The 25,497-nt window shown below is 56.1% G+C and overlaps 2 protein-coding genes across 5 annotated transcripts in view; one reads left to right on the top strand and one right to left on the bottom strand.

Annotated features, from left to right (window-relative positions):
* The first annotated feature begins 5,715 nt into the window (after positions 1 to 5,715).
* Positions 5,716 to 23,839, top strand: CARD14 (caspase recruitment domain family member 14). Of its 4 annotated transcripts, none has more exons than XM_081162761.1 (21): positions 5,739 to 5,907; positions 7,632 to 7,853; positions 9,110 to 9,247; positions 10,161 to 10,486; positions 10,633 to 10,800; positions 11,539 to 11,658; positions 12,205 to 12,330; positions 12,814 to 12,963; positions 13,758 to 13,874; positions 14,360 to 14,502; positions 14,649 to 14,743; positions 16,351 to 16,411; positions 16,611 to 16,803; positions 17,806 to 17,932; positions 18,232 to 18,469; positions 19,276 to 19,339; positions 19,747 to 19,861; positions 20,531 to 20,704; positions 20,980 to 21,101; positions 22,139 to 22,254; positions 22,796 to 23,839. In XM_081162761.1, exons 1-21 carry the CDS (start codon positions 5,835 to 5,837, stop codon positions 23,001 to 23,003), a joined length of 3,096 nt encoding a protein of 1,031 aa, XP_081018887.1. In that variant the 5' UTR covers positions 5,739 to 5,834; the 3' UTR covers positions 23,004 to 23,839. The 4 variants fall into 4 exon arrangements, with proteins under 4 accessions (XP_081018889.1, XP_081018887.1, XP_081018886.1 ...); XM_081162762.1 differs by having other exon boundaries at positions 5,796 to 5,907; positions 16,614 to 16,803; XM_081162763.1 differs by lacking the exon at positions 22,796 to 23,839 and having other exon boundaries at positions 5,716 to 5,907; positions 22,139 to 22,688.
* SGSH (N-sulfoglucosamine sulfohydrolase) overlaps positions 23,800 to 25,497 on the bottom strand; it is a 6,041-nt gene continuing 4,343 nt past the window's right edge. Inside the window, exons 8-9 of the mRNA XM_081162766.1 lie at positions 24,613 to 25,168; positions 23,800 to 24,063 (exon numbers count right to left, since the gene is read on the bottom strand). Coding sequence (XP_081018892.1) covers positions 24,015 to 24,063; positions 24,613 to 25,168 — 605 coding nt within the window. The 3' untranslated portion in view covers positions 23,800 to 24,014. The remainder of the gene's footprint in view (positions 24,064 to 24,612; positions 25,169 to 25,497) is intronic.

The following is a 25,497-nucleotide window of genomic DNA, read 5'->3' as shown; positions in this document are numbered from 1 at the left end:
CCGCCGGCGGGGCTGTAAGAGGACGGGAATCCCAGCAACTGTTGGTTTGATGTTGAAGTGACTATATTTTAGATGCAAAGTTAACTACGTTACTTTAATTTTGTTGGTCTTTTTACTATTAAAATGTAGCTACATGATAGAAACTTTTAAAGATATGTTTTTATGGATTTGAGAGCGGGAGGAAGGGAGGGGGAGAGAGAAACACCGATGCTGAGGGTCGCTGACCGGCTGCCTCCCGCACGCCCCCTGCTGGGGATGGAGCCCGGCCTGTGCCCCCACCCGGAATCCAACCGCGACCTCCTGGTTCCTGGTTGGATGCTCCGCCGCTGAGCCACGCCCGCCAGGCGCGATAGAAACACGTTAATACAGAAACGTTTAGGTTCTACGTGGTATTTTTATTGGGTGGCGCCGTTGTACGTGCTTCACAGCGTGTAAAATAAGCCAGGGGTGTGGGGAGAGAGTGGACCGAGGGTGAGGGACTGCGAGTTCTGGAATGAAAGGAGGGAGAGAGGTTGCCGGGCTCTCCTACTAATGCTCGGGTCGTGGCCTCCGGTACACTTGCTGAGCGTTTTAAATTCACTCGTGGGCCCCCTACAATTGCCCTCATGCTTTTATGAGATTTTACGCCATTCTCCTGGCAGCGTGCCGCTCACTGTGTGACTACACATCTCAGAGCCCTCGTCCTGAAAATGACAGGAGCTAAGGGGTGGGACAGGTGTGGGTGCAGTCGCCTGGTGAGCCGTGGGGAGCAAAGCAGGCTTGTCTTTGCCCTCCTTGGGATCCTTGGGTGAGTCTAATCAGGTGGGATACCTGTCCCTCAAAATACAAGGTGCCTCCTGTGCCCCACCTCTCACACTGTTTGTATGTGGGGAGGAACTTATCACACCTGCTTAGACTAATCCCAGGGACGAGCCCACGTCTGGTTCCCTGTCGCTGCCATGGGACACAGTAGGTGTGCCTAGATGTCCAGGGCAGGAGAGACAGGACAGGCCTCGCTGTCCAGGAGCTCCTGGAGCTCAGGCCAGAGAGATGAAGACAGAACCAGCTCTACAGGCTGCACCTCTGGACCTGCCTCTTTCCTTGGGCCCATGCTGGACTCGGGGTGTAGATGGTCAAGGTGGATCGTCTTGTCCTGGGCAGGAGGAGGTTTGGGTGTAGTGCTCCTGGGCTAGACTGGGTTTCCATGAGTCATCATCACAGAAGTTGAGGTCCTGGATCAGAGGGGCTGTCCGAAAAAAGGGACTTCTCACCAGAAGCCCCACCCATTACTTGGTTCTCAATGGCAAACACTGTTCCTCTCTAGGTGCGGCCCTCTCCAACCTATTTGCCTGGCAGGCGAAGCTAATGAAGCCCGAAGCCCTGCCTGACCCCACCTGACTGGCATCTGGCATCCAGGCAGCAGATGTGCATGGAGCATCTCTGAGGTGCCGAATTGGGCGGCAAACAGGACAGACTGCTATCCTCCCAGAGCTGTGCTCTGGAAGAGGGTAAGCCCAACAAAACATGCAAAACAATAAGACGATTGCAGTATTTATAGCTACTGTGATGCAAATGACATGAAGGAAGTGGAAGAGAGTTAGTGGGTTACTGATGTATTGGTGGTGGTGGTGATGGTGGCTGCAGGAGAAAGGTGCCACCTGCGTTGTGAAGAGGTGGCCACGGTAACACCCTGGAGGAGTGTTCCAGGAAGAAGGGACAGGGAGTTCGAAGACCCCCAGGTGGGCAGGGGATTGGCATGATCAAGGGACGGATGCCAGGGTGGTTGTGGCATCATGAGTACAGGTGTGGTGGGGTTGGGAGGAGGGTGAGCAGGGACAGATCAGGAAAGGTCTTACAGACAAGGAAGTGACGTTTAAATGCATCATGGCTGCCTTAGCGCCACTGCATGTTGGTCTGTCTTTGGGGAGAGAGGAGCACAGGATACCCCAGGATAAAAGATGACTTGATTTATAAGAGAAGGAAAAGAGTTCTTGTCCTCTGAAGGTGCAGACTCAGTGGGGAGGCAGGCAAGAAGCCTACAAGGAATTAGAATACATAGCATGCCAGGGAGCGATGGGTCCAATACAGAAAAATGAACCGGGGAGGGTAGGGTAGGGGGAAGCCTGTGATGTTAAATAGAGTGGCCTGGAAAGGCCTCTCTGGAAAGGGATCCCTTGCATGGAATCCTGAAGGAGGTGAGGGAAAGAGCATTGCAGGCAGAGAGAACTGCAAGTGCAGAGGCCCTGGGGCAGGAGTGTGCACAGCATACCAGGCTAGCAGGGAGGCCCATGCGTGTGGAGCAGGTGAATGGAGATGAGGTCAGCAAGCATGAGCTAGGCAGGGCCTCGTGCCTGGGTCATGGTGAGGCCATGGGGGCTTGCTGATCAGAGGGAATGACATGAGCAGACCACCCCTTTGGAATCTGCTCTGTCTGCTGTGTTGAGAACTGGCTCTGGGGGCCATAGGAGATCATTGCAGGGGTCCAGGTAGGTGATGATTAGGTCATAGCCATGCAGGTGTCAAGCAGTTGAGCGATTCTGGGTATACATTTGCATAGGAGAGCCAAGGCTGGAGTCCAGATCTAAGTAGTGATCATCATATGTTGATTCTAGATGGATCCACTGGAATTAGAGACTTCCTGTACTGAACATGAGAACCAAAGTGGGCTCCGGAATGGTTCCTAAGGGTCCAGGATGTTCTCTGAGGGACTTGTGATGAACCAGGCTGGCTGTTCACAAACGGAGGAGGGTCTCCCCCATGCTGAGGCCAGATGCGTGGGCAGTTTCCAGAAGGTTCCCACGGCTCTCACAGCTCTGCACGTGGCAGTCCTCCTGTGAGGATGTACTGGGGCTCAGTGATGCACACAGGCCTGTGTGAGGCATCGCCTCCCTGGGCAGGGCAGGGCGGACGTCCTGTCAAACCTGCTTATCTGCTGCTGTTTAACCGAGACTGTCACAGTCGTCCCTTCTGGAGGACCTGAAACGGCAGCGTGGAGTTGGTCCTGAGGAGAGCAGGTCAGCACACGGGAGGGCAGATGGACCTGAAATGGGGGCTGAGAGCTGTCCTGGGGAAATGGGGTGGCTTCTTTCTGAGGAGGGCGCGGTGCTGGTTTGTTAACTGCTTTGCTTGATTAAGGTATGTGAGTGCTCTTTGGCCAAGTTTCACCTTCATGTGGCACAGTGTGGGCCTGATGGATGAAGGATGCTCAGTTTGTGCTTTGATGGCTGCATTGTTGCCCCAGGATGAAAGACGGGAAGGGAGGTTTATAGGTTCAGGTGTGAAGCGAGGACAGTGGCCTGCTCTCGGTGGTGAGGGCCAGGCACACATGGAAAGTGGCACTTTGGTGCCAGAGTGGAGCTGAGGGGGCAGGGGGCACTTCTCCCTTTTGTGCTTGGTGCCCATCATGCTTATGGGTCATCAAATCCCCTCAGCGTTCTCTAAGGCATCCGTTCCTGTTCTGAAGTCCTGCGCATGCGTGCGTGTGTGTGCATGTACTTTCTTCTCCCCACGTCACAGGCAAGACAAGAGACTGAGCCTGGGGTACAAGAAGAATGTTGACAAGGGAGGGGCCAAACAGGAGGACCCACATCTTAGGAACTGAAGACTTTAGTGATTTTGGCTGTCTGTCTCTATCTCTCTGTCCCATGAATTCATACACACACACACACACACACACACACACACACACACACTGAACAATGGACAGATCTGTGGATTGGACAGATGAATAGATAAGTATATAGACTGAGGGACTTTTAGAGAGAGATCCACTAACATGGTTTTACCACAAGGAGATCACATTCTCCGTGATTTAAAAGTAAAATTTTAATTTTACTTAAATTTCAAATTATCTTAAAAATAGTGATGGAATTGCCAGATGCAGTGTGACTTTCTCAGCCACGAGAACTGCTACTTCCTTAAACCCCCCACGAAGGCTGAGGTGCAGGATTCTGGAACCCACAGCAGGCTAGAGCGGCGGTTCTCAACCTTCTCATCTGGCACGTAACTTAATTACTAGCACTCTGTAGCACAACAAAAATACTGAGCTGATCCAAAAGTAGGTGTACTTTTGATTGATTTAAAAAGTAATAATAGTAATTATCTATCATTTTGCTCCAAAGTGACTTTTTAAAAAAACAGGTGCCTATACTTGTATATAAGGATTTCTAGTACCAAGAATTAACCAACCAGACACAACTGTATTATGTGACGTGACCAATAAGATGGAACTCTGTTATGTGACCTATATATTTATGATTCAAGACACGGCATTCACACCGGACGACTGCTGTTGTGTTGGCTGTTGTCATTTTCTTATTTGATAATCTAAGGGGAAAGAGGTCAGTGCCTCTGACTAAATAGGCAGGTATGGCATGTTTTAAAAAGTCTTAAAGCACACTGGTTGAAAATCGCTGAGAGATATTATAGGAAATCGACTGCCTCATTTGAGACAGTGAGTGTCTACCCCCGGCCCTGAGCCCCAAGGTGGCCTCCCCCTGCACGCCCTGCCCACCACTCAGGGTGCTGGCTCTCACTCTGCATTACTTCGTCAAGGAAGAGACTTCCCATTGGATTTTCAGACTCTAATTCCCACGAACACTTAGTCTTAGGTCTATGATGAAATGCCCAATGCTCACCTCGCAGCAAGGAGCCCTTGGTGGGGTCTGGGCTTTCTTCCTGGACCCCCAGCCCAGGATGGCTGCTGAGGGGACGTCCTCACCACCTCCCTCATCTGCATCCTGTCCAAATAGGGCCATGGCAAGTGCGAATGGTCGCCAGTATTTCTGTTTTTTAAAAAAAAGCCTTTATTGAGGTCCAATTTATATGCTGCACAGCTCACCCACTTAAGGAGCATAGTTCAGTAGCTTCCAGTGTGTTCACAAGTGCATATGACTATCACCATGGTCAATTTTAGAACATTTCTTCACCTAAAAAGAAACCAGCCTCACGTACTTCATCTACCACTCCCCAGCCCCACCCTTTCCCTCAGAGGCCAGAAGTCCAAAATCAGGGTGTCAGCAGGGCTTGGCTCCCTCCGAGGGCCTGGGAGAAAGTCTGCCCCCTGCTTTCTCTGAGCTTCTGGTGCTGCCTGCAGCCCTCGGCATCCCCCCAGTCTCTGCCTTGGCTGTCACCTGGCATCCTCCCTGTGTGTGAGACTTTGGGTCTCTCCTTGCGGGGGCACCCATCATATGGGACTTAAGTCTCAACCTAATGACCTCATCTTAACTTTGCAATGACCTTATTTCCAAGAGTCACGCTCACAGGTGTTGGGGGATTAGGACTTTAACATATCTTTTGGGGGGGACACCACTCAACCCACAGCACCATGGTTCATGAGCATCCGTCAACCTTCCCCTGAAGAAATCAGGAGAGAACTGCCCAAGGGCAGAGAAACAGACCAGCTTGATGGCCTGCTCCCCGTCTTCACCCCCCAACCTGTCCAGCAAGCCCTCCCTCTGGCAAGGACACTGAGGGGGGGAGGGTCAGTGGGGTCTGGTCTGGAGGTGAGGGGCCCAGGGAGCCCACAGCAAGTGGGTCACCATTGCACCTGCTGACTCTCCTAGTCATTCTAGGCTTCAAAGCCCAGTTCTCCAGACACCTGTTTCCCAGTGCTGAGGAAGCTTCTGCATTTACTGAGCAAAGCATGGGGTAGAAGACCTGTCTCTTTGTTCCTGGATCAAAGTTTGCCTTCCCCCCTGCACTAGGCTTTGGGACCTGAACTTTGAGTTTTGGAGCAAGTCACGTGGGGTGAAGTAGTAGTCATCGGATCACCGTGGCACTGGTTTGGCAGGCTCTTCCTGCCCAGCCCTGTCCCGCTGCCCGGAATCGTGCAGAGGAGCCTGCAACATGCAGCCATGCAGCCAGGAGGGGACACCGGTGACCACGGCACCATGAACAGTACCTGCACAGAGGAGCGTGCGCATCTTGGTGAGTGTGTCCTGTGGCTGAGTTGTGGGAGGCTATCCACAGAGAAGGAGCCTCCAACGGCCATTTCCCATTTTTCTTCGTTTACTTGGCTGACTTGCTCTGGTTTTTGAGCATGTTTGGTGTACACCTCGCAAGAGGCATAAAAGTACCAAATCACAGGAATTCTCGGGTCCAGGAGAAACGCTCCCACCTGTGCACAAGTACATCATGGCAGCACCGAGTGTGATGAGGAAAAGTAGAAACAACGTAACACCCAGCCACAGGACCATCAATACATCTACTGTGCTTTACTCATATGAGGCAGTTAGAAAAAGTTTATGTAGCCATGTGTCCAGATGCTAAACCCCAAACACCTGCTCAGGTGTGCCCTGTCCAGCGGGATGCTGTGGATGTGAAGTGAGAGGTACCAGTAGACACTGTGAGAAGCTGCTGCTTACACAGAATCAGGCCAAGTGCTATGTGTTGTTTGTTGTCACATTTGGCAGAGGGACTTCGAGCACAGGGCTGAGCTGTCTCTAAAGATGCGTTTCCTTAAAAAGGAGCCCGAAGTTCAGTGTCAGTTCGGGTGACTGTGCCTGGGGGGTATGCGGATAGTCGTCTTGTCTTTTGCAGATGTTTTTATATGCTTGAGAGAGTCCACAGTTCAAAACCATTTTAGGATGATTTACATGGATTAATAGGACCTTGTGCCTGGGCCTCAGGGAAGTGACTGGCATTTATAGAGCCAGGGCCCAGGGAGTGCTCTGTGGGTGGGAGGCTGGGAGGAGCCCTCTGAGGTCCTCCTATCAGAAAAGCTTGGACTCCACCCCATGAGCAAACCCCTTGGGAAGTTGACAGATGCCGTTCCAGGGCTGTGACTGGGCTGTTCCAGGCACTTGATTCACAAACCTGGAGTCTGGGACCCAGCCAGGGTTTTGCCTAGGCTTGCAGCAGCTCGGCCCTCAGACACCCTCACCCCCCCCCCCATCACCGCCCACCCACCAGCCAAGGGGCGTGGCCTTGACTACTCCCTGGAAGAGTCCTTCTGGTTTTATAGCCATCTATAATGTGCTTTTACAGTATCATTCCCCTAACACACTTCCCGGGTTTCTCAGTACAAGTGGCCTGGGGTTGCTGAAAATGACAGGTGTCCACCGTGTTAGTACAAGCAGTATACTTTCTCTGCGAGTACAATGTAGACCAGAGCACTCCCTCTGGTTGCCAGCTTGTCCAACCTCACAGTCACCTTAGGGCAGTGTCAGGGCTTTACCACCACCCCTGAGGAGCTTTCCAGGCATCCTTTCCTTCTGCACTTGCCATGAAATATTACTGTCATCTGTTTGTGCACATCTGTGCGGTATACACAGAAGAGTAGAGATTTTTGCTCAAGACTTAATTTCTGGCCCTGTGGGGCTGTATCCCCTGTGTTGAGAATTTGTGGTCTAGACCCATCTCTTAAGCCAGTACCCGGGCCTGGGCTGGGGACAGCAGCCTGTGTGTCAGAGGCAAATCCAGCTTCCAGAAAGCAAAGGAAACCCAGATCTTGCTCTGCCCCAGGTACTGGATTGATGTTTCTCCTGCTGGTCACAGGACACCAGGGCCAGGGTTGGTATCATCACCCTCTTCGCACTGGTCATTTCTTTCCCTGCCTGTGACATGGGGAAGATGGTTTGAATGGGAAGGCCTCCCTGGGCCCGGGAGCCGTGGCACTGACTCCAGCCCTCCTTCACCCCCTTTCTGTCCAGGATCCCCAGCCATGGCGGAACTGCGCCGGACCAATTCCTCGCTGACAGCTCTGGACGAGGAGAAGCTGTGGGAGATGATGGAGAGCCACCGTTACAAGATCGTGCACAGCATCTGCCCCAGCCGCCTCACCCCCTACCTGCGCCAGGCCAAGGTGCTGGGCCAGCTGGACGAAGAGGAGGTGCTGCACGGCCCCAGGTTCACCAACACCGCCATGAGAGTCGGTGAGCTCTGCGCCACGGCCTCTCTGCCCAGCCAGCAGCGGAGGGGACCCAAGTTCCAGACGGGTATCTGTTTCCCCAGAGCTGTCATAACAGATGACCACCAAGTGGGTGGCCTCAAACAGTAGAAGTGGATTCTCTCATAGTTTGGAAGCTAAACATCTGAAATTAAGGTGTGGACAGGGCTATGCGCTGTCCGATGGCTCCAGGGGAGGATCCTTCCTGCCTCTCTCAGCTTCCGGGGGCCTCAGGCATCCCTTGGCTTGTGGCCCCATCACTCCAGCCTCTGCCTCTGTTCTACATGGCCTTCTCTGACTGTCTCTCCCTGTTTGTCTCTCATGAGGACACTTGTCATTGGATTGAGGGCCCACTCAGGTTATGTAGAATACTCTCCTGTCAAGGTTCATAACGTAATTACATCTGCAAAGACCCTTCTTCCAAATAAGGTCCCATTGACAGATTCCAGGTGGACACACCTTAGGGAACACAATTCACCCTTAGGGACCAGATGTCTTTGAAGCCAATACTGACAGTCTGTGTTTATTCATTCAAAGATGGGGAAGTTCATGGTGTTCTCCCAACATGTCAGGTTGTTAGGAGAACTCACTCAGTTTCTGTTCATAAGACACTTGTCTCAAAGGCTGGGCCACGGAGAGCCAGCATTAAGTGGTCATAGCCTGGTCCACAGAGAGCCAGCAGTAAGTGGTCATAGCCTGGGCCACAGAGAGCCAGTAGTAAGTGGTCATAGCCTGGGCCACGAGGAGCCAGCAGTAAGTGGTTATAGCCTGGGCCACGGAGAGCCGGTCGTAAGTGGTCACAGCCTGGCCAAGGGGAGCCAGTAGTAAGCGGCAGTTGACATGATGCTCTCTGTGCCTGTTGTCTGATGAACCTCAAAAGCAGGAGAAATGAATCCAAGCTGAGAGTGATGGGGTCTGGGTGGGCCCGGGGCCCGGGGTGCCGGTGTTTGCTTCTTTCCTCCCATGAGCTTGGTACACGTGCCTGCACATATCCACCAGCATGCCTGGTAGGTGTTGAGAGCTGCGATCATCTTCCTTAGTCTCTTAGCTCCAACTCTCGGCACTTGAGTCGTAGTAGTTGCTCAGTAAACATGTCCTCGCCCTTCTCGAGGCTGACTGCCACTTTCAGAACAGAAGGAACCCCACCCCACGATCCTGATTCCCAGATGTGCGAGGACCACCCCCCTCCCCATAGGGAAGCCCGCCCAACGTCTGCTTAGCCAAGACTGTCTGTCTCCCAAGGGCACTTGCTGGACTTGCTGAGGACACGGGGGAAGAACGGGGCCCTCGCCTTCCTGGAGAGCCTGAAGTTCCATAGCCCCGACATCTACACCCTGGTCACCGGGCTGCAGCCCGACGTGGACTTCAGCACCTTCAGTGGTGAGAGCCCGGCCTGCGATTGGAGCCTCTGGTTCCTAGTAACCTCTGGGGTCCCGCCTTGCTGGCATGCTGTTCCCAACACTTTTCCTGATGCCTTCAGGCAGAGGTTCCTTTCTGTCCTTTCAGTGCTCTGGGGATGAGGAGAACCCCCACTAACTGTAGTGAAGGCCGGTAGGAGAAGGAGCCCATCACCTTGGGCTCTAGAAGGAAAAGTCTGTCCCTAACTAGCCAGCACGAAGAGGACAACCTTCTCGGGTGCAGGTGAAGGGGAAGTATCCCTTCCCTAGAAGAGCTCCTAGTCGGCCCACTGGGGGCCCATGCTTGGGGTGAAGGGCAGCCCAGTCCTGGGCAGAGGTGCCTGCCAGAAGGGGAGTGGAGGCCGCAGCCCTCTGTGCCTGTGCTCTGCCCACGAAGCAAAGGTTCACTCCACCTTGTGGGGAGAGAAGACCATTTTTGTTAATTGAGTAATTTCAGGCTTCCCTGAGGAGCTGCTGAAAGGTTTGGGAATTCAGAGGAGCAGGACAGACGTCCTTGGAAACTGCATGAGAAGACATCTCTGCCTGTCTCCCTCGCAGTCCATGCTTGTTACTTAGAGATCAACTATGCAGATTTATGTTCCTGGTTATTTTTTAGGATGACATTGAAATGCATTAGCATTGAGTATGTCTGGGCTGAGGAGGGCAGTGGGGTCTGAACAGCAGGGTTTCCCAGGGAAGCCAAGACTGGGTAACCCTTGTACCAAAAATCTCAAATCATGTGGTTTATTTACCAAAACCTCAAATGAAGTTCACCCTGGAAGCCTTGAAGGAGATGGATAGACTGGGGGGTTCTTCTTGAGAATATCAGTGCAAGAAGCAAAGCCTAGGAGGACAAGGAGTGGGGGCAGGGAGTGATGCCCAGGCCTCCCCTGCAGGGCTCATGGAGACGTCCAAGCTGACCGAGTGCCTGGCCGGGGCCATCAGCAGCCTGCAGGAGGAGCTGAGCCAGGAGAAGGGGCAGAAGGAGGCTCTGGTGCAGCAGTGCCGGCGGCTGCAGGAGCTCCTGGGCCAGGCCGAGGCTCGTGCTGAGGGCCTACACCAGCTGGAGGCCGACCACAGCCGCATGAAGCGTGAGGTCAGCGCCCACTTCCACGAGGTGCTGAAGCTGAAGGACGAGATGCTCAGCCTCTCGCTGCACTACAGCAACGCGCTACAGGAGAAGGAGCTGGCCACCACACGCTGCCGCGGCCTGCAGGAGGAGGTGCTAGGGGGACACCCTGCTGCTCTCTGGCCCATCTCCTGGAACTCCCCCCTCCTCTTTGTGGGTGCCCGTCGCCCAGTGTTGCTGAGTCTGCCCTGGTCGGGGCACACTGTTCACACGCCCCTCCTGTCCGCTTCCCCCGGCAGCTGTATCTGATGAAACAGGAGCTGCAGCGGGAGAGGCTGTCGGCCTCCTGTGAGCGCGAGTTTCGAGAGCGGTCTCTGAAGATGGCTGATGACCCAGAGCCAGGAGCTGAGGAGCTGAGCCGGCTGAGGGAGGAAAATGAGAAACTCCGCTCGCTGACCTTCAGCCTGGTTGGTCCTGGGGCCCCAGCAGGGTCCACTTCTTCCCCATGGCCCCCAGGGGTACCCAACAGGCTCCTGGTGAGGTGGCCAAGGGCCCTGTGACACAAAATCCAGTGACCCCCCCCCCCCCCAGCCCCAATGCTGATGGAATTACCAGGCCTGGGATGTCCACAGAGCTCACTCAGCCATGCTGCTCTGGGTGGGTGGGCTGGTTACAAGTCATGTAGTTTCCTCTAGAGCTGGGGGGATGGAGAGAAACCTGTCTGCCTGCAGAACACGCTGCACTGGAGAGTGTGGGTTCCAGGACGCAGAGGGGTCAGGGACACCCATGCCCTGGAGCTGTGCAGGCCCTCACCTCCCTTCTGTTTACTTGAATCAATGAGCATCTGCTTAGACCTCTTCCTTCAGTTCATACCCACTGGGTGCAGGGCTCGGCTGCCACGACCTGGGCTGTGCCAGCGCCCACCACCCTGCCTGCAGAGTGAGCGGGAGGGCAGGTGTTGCTGGTGTTTCCTCTCCCAGAAACTCCCTTGCAGGGACCTGAAGCAGGAGGTTCTATCCCAAGGGGCCTCAGCTCTCGACCAGCCGTGCAGCACCTTCCCCACCTCAGGTCCCATGTTCCTGCCTCATGGGCAGTAATGTCCCACATCCCACCACCCGGCTTTCACATTTGCTGCTCTAGGGACGAGGTTCCCCGGGGCTGGCGTGTGGGGAGAGGGAGCCTGGGCTGACCTCCCTTTGCGCCAGGCGGAGAAGGACATCCTGGAGCAGAGCCTGGACGAGGCCCTGGAGAGCAAGCAGGAGCTGGTGAGCCGCATCCACTCGCTGCGGGAGCGTGCGGCGGCTGCCGAGCGGCAGCGGAAGCAGGTGACCCTCAGGCTTCACTCTAGGGAAGACAGATTCTCTAGCACACATGGAGTTAGAACCAAGTTGCCTAACTAACACATTGTTCATTCACTTATTCCTGTGTCAAAGCCGTGTTGAGCACCAGCTCGCGGCCCGAGACCAGCGGTCACAGCTAGTGGGTGGGGTGGTGAAAAAACAGGTCTGGCAGATGGGCAATGAGGACAAGGCCGCGTTGAGGAGCTTGGGCCAGGGTGGGAGCCAGGGACTTGCAGAGTTGCTACAGAAGGTGAGGGAGGATGGGAAAGGAGCCAGGGGGTGAGATTGAGGCAGGCGCAGGGAAATTATTTGTGCTCCGCTCTGGGGCGGGGAGCGAACAGAACAACTACACATGTAGCACCCACTCGCGATTTGTTGGCTCAGTTCAGTGTGCTGAGCACAGCATCTGCAGGTGCTCCTGGAAATCGGCTCTTAGGGGACAGGCCCGAATTCACCGTTTCTCCTTGGCACCGCTGTGGGCTCCCTGACGCCCCCCACCTCCATGGGCCGTGTCTGTCCCCCTCTGTCCAGTACTGGGAAGAGAAGGAGCAGACCCTGCTGCAGTTCCAGAAGACGAAGATGGACTGTGAGCTTTACAAGGAGAAGATGACTGCCCTGCAGAGCCAGGTGGCTGAGCTGCAGAAGGAGCGGGACCAGGTACCCAGAGAGGCAGGTGGGGCCTGAGGCAGTAGGAGCTGTCGGCTGCTGTTTCAGGAAGCCCCTGCCTCTGTGTGCTTGTGGCTGAGGGCTGGTTGGCCACCCTGTGAAGCTGGCCCCACCCTCCATGGTAACTGGTTCCAGATTTGGGGTCTCTCCTTGGTCCACACAGCTTCTCATCTCCCACCATTGTCACTGGCTGAGGTGCTTACTGTCCAAGACTAGAGGTCACATCTGGTACCTCCTTTCATTTCTGTGCACATGCACAGACTGGATGTGTCACCACACACGTAACACAACTGTGAACAGATGGTGTGTGCCTGTCCAGGGAGCCCAGTGTTTGCCACACACCAGGCGCGCGAGTCAGGATCCACACAGACGAGAAACTGTGGTGCTCTCTGGGGTGGCTCTGTCTGACTGGGACTCGTGGGTTCTGCTTCCCAGCCTCTTCATGCTCTGGGTGTCCTTGTGTCTTGCCCACAGGCCTACTTGGCCAGAGATTCAGCCCAGGTGGAGATTTCTCAGGGCCTGACAGAGAAGGATGCCCTCCGCAGGAAGGTCTTTGAGCTGACAGACCAGGTCTGCGACTTGCGCCAGCATCTCCGCAGGCTGCAGGCCAAGTCACTGCAAGAGGTAAGCCCTGCCTGCCGTGTGGGCCCCGGAAGCAGGGGGCAGGGCTGGAGACTGCCAAGTGGGGTGTGCGTGGAGTGCAGTGGGGTGGGGTGTGGTGGGAGCCGAGCTGGGGTGGCACATCAGCCATGTGCAAAACCTGTATATATATATATGTATATATATATACACACATGTCTAGAACAGACTGACGACAGAGCGCACAGGCTGACTGCTGTGTCTGTGTGTGGGAGGGTGGGCAAAGCCTTTAAAAAAATTTTTTTTATTGATTTCAGAGAGAGGAAAGGAGAGGGACAGAGAGATAGAAACATCAATGATGAGAGAGTCATTGATCTACTGCCTCCTGCCCACCCCCTACTGGGGATTGAGCCCACAATCCAGGCAGGTGCCCTGGCCAGGAATCAAACCCTGACCTCCTGGATCATAAGTTGACACTCAACCCCTGAGCCACACCAGCTGGGCAGTGGGCAAGTCTTTGTTCTGTAATTTCTCTGCTCTCCCCACCCCCCATTTTCTATGTGAAGTAGGTGTAGATGTATTGTATGTACATTAGGCACCATTTATATAACCAGTAAGGAACTACATATACTCTCTAACAGAAATGAAATGCTGCTCACCAAGCCTGGTGCTGTGTGTCCTGGTGGTCAGCAGGGGTCCCAACTGGGAAGAGGGGACATAATATTTAGTCTGGAAGCTGATGAGAGAGCGTGGAGACGGGGGTGGTGACTGGGTAGAAACCCTGAGAGCATCCAAGGGGCCCATTCTTGAATTAACCAGCCGGTCTGGCGTCTTTGCAGCCCAGGCAGGAAGCGGGGCCCAAGGAGCCCTGTCGGAGGGGAAAGCAGCGGCTCATGCGCATGTTTGCCATCTGCCCCCGGGACAGCAGTGACCTCAGCTGCCTCAGCTCCTCCGAGGTACAGCTGGTGCCCCTCCACTGCTGGGGACAAACCAGGTTCAGGCAGAAGGGGGCTCGGCATATAGTAGGTGCTGAAGAGATACTTAAGTAGATGGAGGGCTGCATCCAGGCCTCCATTGTCCACCTGATATTCTCCAACCCCCACTCAACATCTTGCACGGTACACCTGTCAGCACGTGACCCTCCCTAGCCAGTTACCTGGACTCTCAGGGCCTTGATCACTTTATATGTAGAGTGGGACAGTATTGCCCACTTCATGCATTTATCGTGAGGATTAAACGATATAAAGTATAGAAAGCAAATAGAGTGCTGGCACATAGTAGCTGTTCAACTAATGTACCCTGGTTGTGTGCTTCTCCCTCCCCTCCCTCTCCCTCCTTGGCCCTGATGTTAGGGGCCCTGACACATTCCCTTTCCTTAGCAGGGAGGGGCTGGGGGTGTCTTGCGTGAACTCCGTGCTAACCCTGCTTCATTATCCTCCAGTCTCAGCTCTGGTCGGACCTGAGCGCCACGTCCAGCCGTGAGCTGGTGGACAGCTTCCGCTCCAGCAGCCCTGTGCCTCCCAGCCAGCTGTCCCTGTATAAGCGAGCCACAGAGGACTTCCGGGAGGACCCCTGGTCTTTCAGGTAGAGCAGGACGAGCGTCAGGGTTGGACGATACCGGTCCTCTGGCAGCTCACCAGGGACAAGGGCTGGGCAGGTGCTGGGTGCTCCAGGTCTGAGACTGGGAGCAGGCCATGCGGCCTGAGCTGTCTTCCTCTTTCTCTCTGCAGTGGCTTCTCAGAAATCCTGGAGGGGGACTGGGGAGCCTCCCCGGGAGCTAAGGTGGGTGACGCAGACCTGGATTACGAGATTGTAGACAGGACAGGTGAGTGCATCCCTCTACCAACCTCTGCCACTGCCCCCGTCCGCAGAGCTGGGCCACAGAGCTGGGAGGGGAGGTGAGGACAGGGATCTCCAGGTAGGCAGGTGAGATGACCAGGTCTCCCCAGGGGCCCAACAGAAGGAAGTAAACTGGACCGCTGCCCTGACTGCGGCCTCTGGCGGTTCAAGCCGGTGCCCAGCTGCTCTGTCTCCTGGGTGTCCTTTCTGTTGTCACCTGGCAGCTGAGGGAGTTGATCTGTCTCCACGCCCAGCTTAGTACAGATATTCAGACAGCTGCTCTCTCTTTCCCCTTGCTGCCCTGGACCATGGACACTCAGGCCTTCCGGGAACAGCAGATGGCAACAGGCTGCATTCCCTACTGCTCCTGGCCAAGGCACCCTTGGGAGCATCTCTCCTCCTGCGTGCTGGCTCCTGAGACCTCCCCTTCCTCCTGTGGCTTATTCCTATCTGTGACTTAACTGGTCCTCTCTCCTCAAGCCGTGGGCCCCTCACAGACAGCTCCTTACCTTCCAAACCTGCAAACCTGCTGCAGCCTTGGGCCTCGCACACAGTAGGCACTCAGCACCCCACCTGGGATTCATCCTGTGGCCACCAGGGGGCGCATGCACCCCGTGCTCCCCTTGCTGGTCCACTTAGATGCACCTGTGTGGTGGGGCAGTGGGTCTTGTGACCAGAAATCCGCTTTCCAAGATCACTGGTGGTTTTATTTGTAACAGTGATCGGTTGAGAGGATCCACCAAGGCCTGTGCAGCCTGGATGTGAGATCATGGGGACAGGGGTGATGATTGCTCTTTCTTCTCTTGCTGTTCTGCTTAATGTCCTGTTTTCACGCACTTTTAGTAGAATTGACCTCAAATACATCAGGAGTGTCTAATTAACTTCATTTGGTTCGAATGTAATCATGGATAGATTTTTGCTTGTGAGCTGGGCACAGGCTGCTCTGGCAGGTAATAAGCAGCTGTCTACCCTCTGCTGGCCCTCTGGTCCTCGTGGGCAGGTGGTCCACCAAGGGGGAGGACAGCCTCAACTGCCCTCAGGGAAACTGCTGTCTGGGCCCGGGGCCCATCTGCTTCGCAGGCTGCATGTTAAAATGCAGAACTTGGAGACCCCCTGGAGACATCGAGTCTTAGGGCTGCCAACTCAGAGGCCCCCACAGCCAGCAGCTGGCATGGCCTGGGGTACCAAGGAGGCAGCTGATGGCTGGGGCTGTCGCTGCCGTGCAGAAATGCAGGTCAGCACAGAAACTCAGGCCAAGGGTTCTGCCAGATCTGACTGTTGGAGTGAAGCCAGAAGTCCAGGTTCTAGATTTCCTGTCTTATAAAATGCTGGCAACATTCAGACACCACAAAGGACAAGGTGTAAGTCAGACCCTGGCCAGTGCAGCTCTCCACCAGCTCCTTCCGTTTGGGGGAAGATGAACCAAGGTCCAAGCAACGAGGAAGGGTGGAGGACAAGAAGGCTCAGCTTCAGCAATGGAGTGGAGGGGGGAGGGGAGCTGAGGGGACAGGTGGCGGGTGAGCGGAGCTCCTTCAGGAGTGCGTGACCTTGAGGGCTGGTTTCCTCGCCGTCTAAGCCTCTGCTTCTGCCTAGACCTTCTGGAGTCTGAGAGCATCCCGCAGCCCATCTCCAGGGGTCTCTGCGTCTCAGCCAGGTGAGCAGGGGCGGGGCCAGGGCCAGCAGGTGACAGAGTGAGGACTGTTGGCAGGTGACAGCCTTTTTCAGGATGGGGTCATGGTGGGAAGGGAGGCATGGAGAATTCCAGAATGCTGGAGCTGAAGGGGGCTGAGGGAGAGCCCTGGCCGCCCCTTCTGCTCTGGGCAACACACGAGCTCAGTCATCCCTTTCTGTAGCAGTGCCCCAGTGCGGCGGAGGCCGGCCCGAAAGATCCTGAGCCAGGTCACAGTGCTGGCCTTCCAGGGGGATGCATTGCTAGAGCAGATCAGTATCATCGGTGGGAACCTCACGGGCATCTTCATTCACCGGGTGACCCCAGGCTCGGCAGCAGACGAGATGGCCTTGCGCCCAGGCACCCAGATCCTGCTGGTGCGATGCGGTGGCTTTCTGTTGTTTGTTTTTTAATGGTGATCTTATTTTCAGCTCGTGTGTGTGTGTGTGTGTGTGTGAAAGAAAATACACATAATATAAAATTCACCATTTTAACCATTGAGGGCTTCTTATAAAACTTTTTAGTAAGATATTCATTATACTGCAGAAAACATAAATGTACAACTTAACTAATTATTATGAAGTGAATACAGTGGCAGGGAGGTGACTTTGATGTAGCCAAAAATTGAACATTAAGCTTTTTAACTATAGCGAGAAATTCACAAAATAGATGTTACCCATTCCTAAGACTCGCCTGCTCCCCCAGGAGGAAATCCCAGCCCCACAGTACATGGAAGCCCTTTCTCCCTTTGTCAGTCCTCTGGGGACTCTCCATTGTCCGCTCACATTGTGATTACAGCAGCAGAGCCCTTTAAGGTGTTTGGGGGATAGTCCTGAGACCCAAATGGAGCCAGTTCAGTTCCATTAGCATTAAAAATGCATCTTAACTTCTTACTATAAAAGTTCACGCTCTCCTCAAAGCAACGCAGGAACTGAATGGAGTGTGGACAGTGAGAGCCAGTGAGCGTTCACGGGGGGCGCATCTAGTGAGTGGAGGCCAGGGATGCTGCTAAACATCCTTCAGGGCCCAGGATGGCCCTGCTCCAAATGTCAGTAGTCCCAGAGGTGAGAACCTGTGATCTAGAATGCTCTAGAATGCTCTAGAATGGAAGTCCATTTTGGAGAGCAGAAACTTGTCCCTTGGTGGTGGTCTTGGTTGTGGTGTGTTGGAAAGGGGTTGGTGGTTGACTGGGGTGGGAATGTGTGAGACTTGGGGGAGCTAAAACAAGATGTCCTGGGACAGGGACTATGACAGAGGCTCTGATGGCGTGTGGACGGCTGAGGGGCCGAGGGGGGTTCTAGTGTGGGGTGCATGTCTGCACTCAGACTCTGGCCACTGAATCCTGGTCAGTAGCGCCCTACCTGGTGATTTGCCCACAGGTGGATTGTGAGGCGACAGACCCCTCCTTCAAGGCCGCCCTGGAGGGCAGGACCCTGGAGCAGGCTGTGGGACTTCTCCAGAGGGTGGATGGCTTCTGCTGTCTGTCTGTGAAGGTCAACATGGAAGGTACACACTCCCCCTCACCATGAGCTCACCTCTCAGGACTGGCCCCTCTGCCCAGTCTCATCTCTGTGAGCCCCTGGCTGTGCTGACTCTAGCCCCATGGCCCACTGCAGAGCCAGGGTGCACCCCAGGTCTACAGAGGCCCCCAAGGCAGCCGGGGACCTCCCACCCACTGACTTCGGCATCAGGATGGTTCCCAAGACTTTGGGGCCATACCTTCTGCCTCTTCTTCCAAGTTCCAGAACCTTCCTCATGTGGGGTCACTGCCGGGGCTGATCTGTCCTCATGTCCTCTTTGATCAGGTTATAAGAAGCTGGTCCAGGACCTGGAGGCCAAAGTGACCACATCAGGGGACTCCTTCTATATCCGGATCAACCTGGCCTTGGAGGGGCGAGCAGAGGGGGAGCTGCAGGCACACTGTGGTGACATCCTGCATGTCACTGACACCCTGTTCCAGGGCCGCAGCTGCTGGCATGCCCACCGTGTCAGCCCGTACAGCACGAGAGACACGGAGCACGGCACCATTCCCAACTACACACGGTGAGCAGCTGCTGTGGACTGTGCCGCTTCCTGGAGGGGACACCACCGGGCTTACAGGAATGAGTGGGTGGGATGAGACACCCCAGGGAGTGTAATCCCCAGTGTGCCACACACCAGGTTCACTGCTTGGATGGGATTTGTTTGTGGAAAGGATGGACCTGAGTTCTGAAGCATTCTAGAGCATTTTAGAGCATTTGGGGCCAGTTTCTCAGCACTGTGGACATCTGGGGCTGGCTCCCTCTGTTGTTGGGGGCTGTCCTGGGCACCACAGGGTACCAAGCAGCATCCCTGGTCTCCCTCATGCCCCCTACTTGTGAAAAACCAAAAATGTCTCCAGACATTGCCACTGTCCCCAGGAGGCAGGGTGACCAATCATGCTGGTGTGTCCAGGACTATCTTGGTTTAGCACAGAAAGTCCCACATCCTGGGGAATCCTCAGTCCTGGGACTGCTGGGGCAGTGGCCACCCTCCCTGGGAGCAGCATCGCACCTGCTGAGAACCATGCCTCAGAGCGGAGCATGGTGTCAGGTGTGGCACCTCTGAAGCCTCAAGCCTCGTGGCTCAGCTCAGCAGGTCCAGGGAGGCCTAAGACTGCCCCCCACACTCCCCAGGGGACAAGGCCCGAGTCCTCAGGCCACACCAGTAGTGAGGGTCAGGAGCTGCGTCTCCACCCAGGCTCACACCCAGGATATTCATTCGGCATCTCCAGGGTGGGCTCGGGCTTTGTGGGTTTTTCAGAGGCTGCCGTCTGGGGCAGTGGGGTGTTGGGAGCCCTCCTTGCAGTGGGTGGGTCTTCCCTCTCGCAGGGCTCAGCAACTGCTCATCGCCCTCCTGCAGGACGTGGCTCAGCAGAGCACCACCACCCGTAAGGTGAGGTCCTGCCCACTGGCCCAGGTCCTGGACAAGGTCCTGCTAGGATGGGCCCTGCTTCTCTCCTGAGATGCCCTCCTCCCCCAGCTCACATCACCTGCAGGAGGGGTCCAACCCACCTGTCTTCCCACCTGGGGTGGGCTGGCTAGGGGTCCCGTTTGGAGGATGTAGGCTACTGATCTGAGGGGGTCTCCCTGTGAGTCCCTCAGTACACATGCCCTGTGGGGAGACCCCTGCCTGAGGACCTCCCCCCTGCCTCCCTCATCTCCCCCAGCATGGGGCACAGGCTGTTCAGTGAGCATAGCCTGAAGATCCAGGGACCACCCTGGATGTCCTGGTGGGGCAGGTGCCAGGCCCTCAGCTTTGTGTGGATGGCGGGGACGACAACTGGTCTCTTTTCCTTCTAGCCATCTTCTGGAGGACCCCAGAAGTTGGTCCGCATTGTTACTGTGGACAGGACCAAGGCCAGCCCCCTGTGTTCATCCTTTGATGGGGCCCAGTCAGACCCCAGCGGGCTGGGAGGTAAGGTGGGGGTGGGGGTGGGAAAGGCTGCTCGCATCAGGAGGTGAGGGTGTTGGGAGGGGCTGCAGGCTGGTCAGCTTGGTCAGGGCACCGTCACTCAGCTGGGCAGGATCAGTGCTGTAAAAATCATAATTGGTGTCTGTGTGCCTTTCTGGAGAGCAGGTGAGCTCCCATCTTTAACGTACTTCCTCCTATAATCTGTCCCATGAGGGTCATTTCTACAGACAGCAGTCCCTTTAGATAGACTAGTAACTACGAGACACCATCCAAACGTTACACAAACTGGGGCCCCCTCAGGTCACTCCCTGGTGTGTGATAGGGGCGTGTTGTCAGCACAGCACCTGCCTAGCAGGTAAAACCGAGCTGTGACAATGGTCGGGAGTGAACTTAGAGAAGCTAAAACAGTCTGAGCTTATTTTCTTCTGGAAAAGTTTTTGGGTGCATAATATAAGGGGGTTGTAGAAAATGGACTGACACTTGAATGACTGGGAGAGAGGTGGGACTTGGAGGAGGGAAGCACAGGATGTGTGTCCAGGCGGGCACTGAGGGGGAGGAGAGGTCCTTGGGAGGAAGGAAGAGGTCTTCTCCATCCCGCCTGCAGCCAGACAAGGCAGATGGATGAACCACAGCTGGAGGCTGGGGGCCACTCAGGGCTCTTCTCCTCTGTAGACGCCTCCACCGGGTGCTTCTGGGCGGAGAGCTGCGTCACCCTGGTGCCCTACACACTGGTGCGCCCCCACAGGCCCAGCCGGCCCCGGCCCGTGCTCTTCGTGCCCAGGCTGGTCGGGAAGATCCTGAGTGAGAAGCTCTGCCTTCTTCAAGGGTTTAAGAAATGTCCAGCAGGTTCGTTCTCACCTATCTGCCAGGGGGCAGGGCCTTGGCAGAACCCTCTGTGGGCTTTTGGAGAGCAGCGTGGAGTTGCCCGTGTAGGTCCTGGGGCTGCTGTGACAGGTCACCAAACACCAGGGCGCAAAACACCCAAGGTTACCCTCACGTCTGGGAGTTAGGCCCAGAGATTCCCCAAGCTGGCAGGGTCCTGGGCAGGGGTGTACAGCATGGGCTCCCCTAGGGCCCCACGTGGTTGGGTGTGTGACATTCCCATCTACTGGCATCTTCAGAGTATTTGAGCCAGGAGGAGTATGAGGCCTCCAGCCAGAGAGGGGACATCGTCCAGGAAAGGGAGACATCCAGCGGCCACCACCGGGTGACCCGCCCAGCTGTGGAATCCCTCATGGAGAAGGTAGGGCAGGGCAGGGCTGCTCTGGGGCATGGGGACTCCGTCTCCAAGGGTGTGGGGTGAGCAGGCCAGAAGCACTGGCTGTGACATGAGGGTTGCTGGTCGCCGGCCTGCAGGCCCCGGACCCCCAGGTTGGTGCTCAGCTTGCTCTGGCTCGGTGTCTAGCTGCAGTGGGGCAGGAAGACCAAGCCCTGTCTTTGCCACTTAGGGTCCCTGTGACCTTGGGCGAGTCTCTCAACTTCCTGGAGCCTGTTTCCCCATCGTGGGAGGTGTTTAATAGCTTTTGTTAAATGAATAAACAAAGTGGAAATAACACTCGTGTGTTGAGGCTCAAACAGATGTATGAAAAGAAGCTGCAGTGGACTATATATGGGTACAAAGCGGCCAGGACAGCTGACTGCCAGAGGCGAGAACCCGTTCTCCGCACCCCCATCCCCACGGAGGTCGAGGAGGCCCCCCCCCCCAGGACTGAGCCCATACGAAGGCCCCCTCAGTCTCGACTTGCAGTTTCTAGGCTTCCCAGTTGAAACATCAAACAAATTTAAATTCTTTTATTACTAGGATCACTGCTTCATAAGTTGAGGTAGCATTGGGTAACGACAGGTGTGCAATGTTGTAATTTGACATCTGTGTCCAAGATCACTGGCATGCATGCCACCCAGCCTGGTTTCCACCCATCACCGCCCAACGCTTGACCCCTCACCCCTGTCTGCGTCCCCCCTTAACCAGCAATCTGTTCTCTGTATCTGAGTTTTGGTTTTTGTTTTATTTGTTCATTTTTTGTTTTGCGTTCCACACACGCGGGAAACCATGGTTTTTACCCTTTCCCATCTCACTTATTTTCTTCGCTTAATACCTCGGAAGTGGATGGCAGTGCTTAACGGTGTAGCAAACACCTTGAACACACGGGCATTAGTGAATTCTCTCCCTCTCTCCTGTGCAAATGCAGCCCTACCCGGTCACCTCCACCTTACTCCGGTCAAGGGCTCCCCCCACTTCCTCCGAGACCAAAGGCTTGCTTCCCCCTCCTCCCCCCCCAGAACACCCACGCCCTCCTGGATGTGGGCCTGGACAGCGTGCGTGCCCTGCACAGGATGGAGATCTTCCCCATCGTCCTCCACGTTGCCATCAATGAGAAGGCGGCGAGGAAACTCAGGTTGGTGCTCCCGAGGGCTGGTGGAGGGCTCGCGCCTGGTGGGAGCGCCCTGGGAGGTCCTTGTGCCTGGGGAGCACATGATGGAGCCTCCTGGAAGTGTCCCAGGGCAGATCCCCCACAACCCTGGGACAAAGGTCCTCCTGCCCCCCACCCTGGGAAGCAGCCCAGACTTCTTCCACTGTTTCCAGACTGTTTCCACTGCTTCCACTCAGCAAGGCCACCGTTTACTGGAGCACATGGAGCAGTGTCCACGGTGGCTGAGGACCATGCTAAGACCATGACTTGGTTTATGGCTGGGGACAAACCCAGAGGTCCTGTGGCCCTTTATAATGTGACAAATGAGGTTGTAAACTAGACACCTGGCTCCACCCAGCCATGTCACCTGGGGTTGTGCCTCTTCGTGGACCCCTTGAAACTGGCCACCTGCATCCAGGGGCATTAGGTCCCCTAGAATCCTGAGCCAGGGCCAGCTCCCTGGGGCCTGCCCTGGGCAGTGGGCCCTACTCTCCCTGAGCCCGCCCCACCGTCTCTGGCCCTGCAGGAAGGCCCTGCAGCGGCTGGGCACCTCAGAGGAGCAGCTCCTGGAGGCCAGCAGGCAGGAGGAGGGTGAGCTGGACAGAATGCCCTGTCCCTACTGCAGCCTGGCCCCCGATGGCTGGAGCGACCTGGACAGCCTGCTCGGCAGCGTCCGCTTTGCCATCTCAGATGAACAGAAGAAGGTCGTGTGGACCGAGCCGAGCCCCCGCTGATGCCCACGTCCTCTCCCAGGATGCGTGGACCTTTGAGCATGGGCCTCGCAGGCACAGCTTTGGGGTGCTCGCCGTACAAGCTCCCATTGGCTCCCCTCTCACTGGAGTCTGACCATGAACCTCACCACGTGCAGGTCACAAATGGGCAAACTGTCTTCTCACTTCTGTTAAAACGACCTCCCCTCACCTCACCAGGCCTGGGCATGGTCTGAACTGGACACCCTGAGAACGTTCCCACATGGGGTTTCTTTGGCATTCTCTCCAGAGCTGAGTCTGGATGTCTTCAGACAACTGCCCGTCGGACTGACCACTGCACTTCCTTTTGTATTTCAGTGCGTCAGAGGGCTCTAGGTGAGCTTGTACCTCTGCTCTGGGCAGGGGCATGACCTTGGGGGCCACCAGGGCTGCCAGCCGCCACCTCAGTGGGTTTGGGATTCATGTAGCCCTGGCTGTTCTCTGCTTCTGACTATTGAGATGCCTCAGTCACTCCTGTTTACAGAGACTATTTACCCCTGAATATCGTCTCCAAGTGATGGAAACAGTGTCCTGGCCCAGGGACCTCACAGTCTTCTCCACAGGGTGCCGGCTGGGCTCCTCCCAGGACCGGGAACTGACCCTCTGCCCGGAGTCCCACCCAGGCCCATCTCAAGCCACCTTGACTCCAGCTCCAGGGCTCAGGCAGGGTCCCCAGGACCCCCCCAGACTGAATGTCATTGGACAGCAGCGGCCCCAAATCTGAGTGCCCAGGAAGCTGCTCTGGAACTCAGGTGGGCATTGCCATGAACTAGTTCAGAAGAGGGCTTTGGTGCGTTTTATTAAAATAAGCTTTTACAGTGTTCTGGCCCCTGGCTCTCTATGCCTCCAGGATGGAGCTGATGGGGAGGGAGGGGCGAAGGACCCCCATCGAGGGTGAAAGCCCCCTTCCAGCGTTTTCCCAGGTGCAGCCTCTGCTCCTAGGGTGGGCGGGGCAGGCGGTTCTGGGACATTCCAGGAGCAGCGTCCACAGCAGACCTACGTGTCCTCCACACAGGAAACCAGCCTGAGGGTGGGGACCTCAACCCTGGACATGAAAAGGTGGATGACCACAGGATCAAACCCATCATTTGGGCCTGCTGGGAACTGGTGGCCCAGTGGAAACCCAGCCTGGGCCGGGAACTTGACCGTGGCTCTTTCCAAGGTTTCCTCAGAGCCAGAGTTATCAAGTCAATACTGTGTCCCGAGTGGGATCTGGGCCCACCCACCACCCACGTGGCACACGAGGCCTGGTCTCCTCCCGCGAGAAGGGCACAGGGACACCTGTGGTTCCTAGAGGAGGAGAAGGGTCGAGCCCAGGATACCAACCCAGAAAACAAGACCCCTGGTCCAGACCACCCTCACCTGGCACGGGCTGCAATCCCACCCTGTCCTAGGTCCCCCTTGGGATTCCTGTGCTGGGACACAGACACAGGGACAGTGATGTCCTGTGCCACGAGTTGGGGGGCTGGGCACACTCCCTCTACTCCTCTCCCAGCAGAGGCGCGAATGAGGTCAGCATGTGAGAGAGCCCTCCCTGGATGGACACGGAGGGCTGTGGTCACTGCCCAAAACTGGTTGTGCCCGGGGCGCTCACAGCTCGTTGTGGAGAGGCCGGCACTGGGGTGAGAGCCTCTCCTCCAGGACTGCGTCGGGTGCGCACACCCAGGGGTCGTGGGTCTCCCACTGCCACTTGGCCAGCTGGGTCCGGAGCAGGTCCAGCACCTGGGCATAGCGCGGGTCACCGGCCAGGTTCTGGGTCTCGTGGGGGTCCTGGCTGAGGTCGTAGAGCTCCCAGCGCTCCCGGTAGTAGAACTGGTGCAGGTCCTTGTACCAGCCCGTGGGCTGGCCGGCGGTGGTGCGGTTCAGGAGGTCCTGGAAGGTGGGCGAGACGTAGAGGTCCTGGTCCACTGGGAAGGGCATCCTGAAGTGCAGGTTGTGCACGAGGCGGAGGGCCCCCCGCTGCACGGAGCGCATGGGGTAGAACATGGTGGCCTCGTGCAGGCTCTGGCTGCCGAAGACGGTGGTCCACAGGGGCTCCGCCTCCAGCGCTGGCAGGAGAGACCGGCCAGTGAGCTGCACAGTCTTCGAGCCGAAGATGGCGTAGCGGGGGTAGGGGATGGAGAACCAGTCCAGGACCGTGGGCGTCAGATCTGCAAAGGAGGCAGGGTCAGCACCCGGCCATGCGAGGTGCCAGGTCCCCTCCCCCCAAAGCCTGAGTCCAAGCCACTCCGGAGAGCTGGCAGCCACCTCACACGTGACGTAACCAACAGGGAGGGGATCCTGCGGCCCGACACCTGTCCCTGCTGCCTGCTCCCTGGGCACGCCTCTAATGATGACACTCGGGGTCCTTCTAAAACCCTTCGGACCAGTGAGGAAGCCCCTACTGGGCTCAACTGCTCTGGGCCGTGGCCACAGTGTTCCCCACCTGTACTTTGGGACCAAAGGGAGACGTGTGTGAGCCCCAAGCTGCAGGGCTCAA

This window comes from Miniopterus schreibersii (assembly GCF_964146895.1).
Source record: "Miniopterus schreibersii genome assembly, chromosome: 16".
In the NCBI taxonomy this organism is placed as follows: Eukaryota; Metazoa; Chordata; class Mammalia; order Chiroptera; family Miniopteridae; genus Miniopterus; species Miniopterus schreibersii.
The sequence above is the reverse complement of the archived record's forward strand: the minus strand, read 5'-3'. Positions and strand labels throughout refer to the sequence as shown.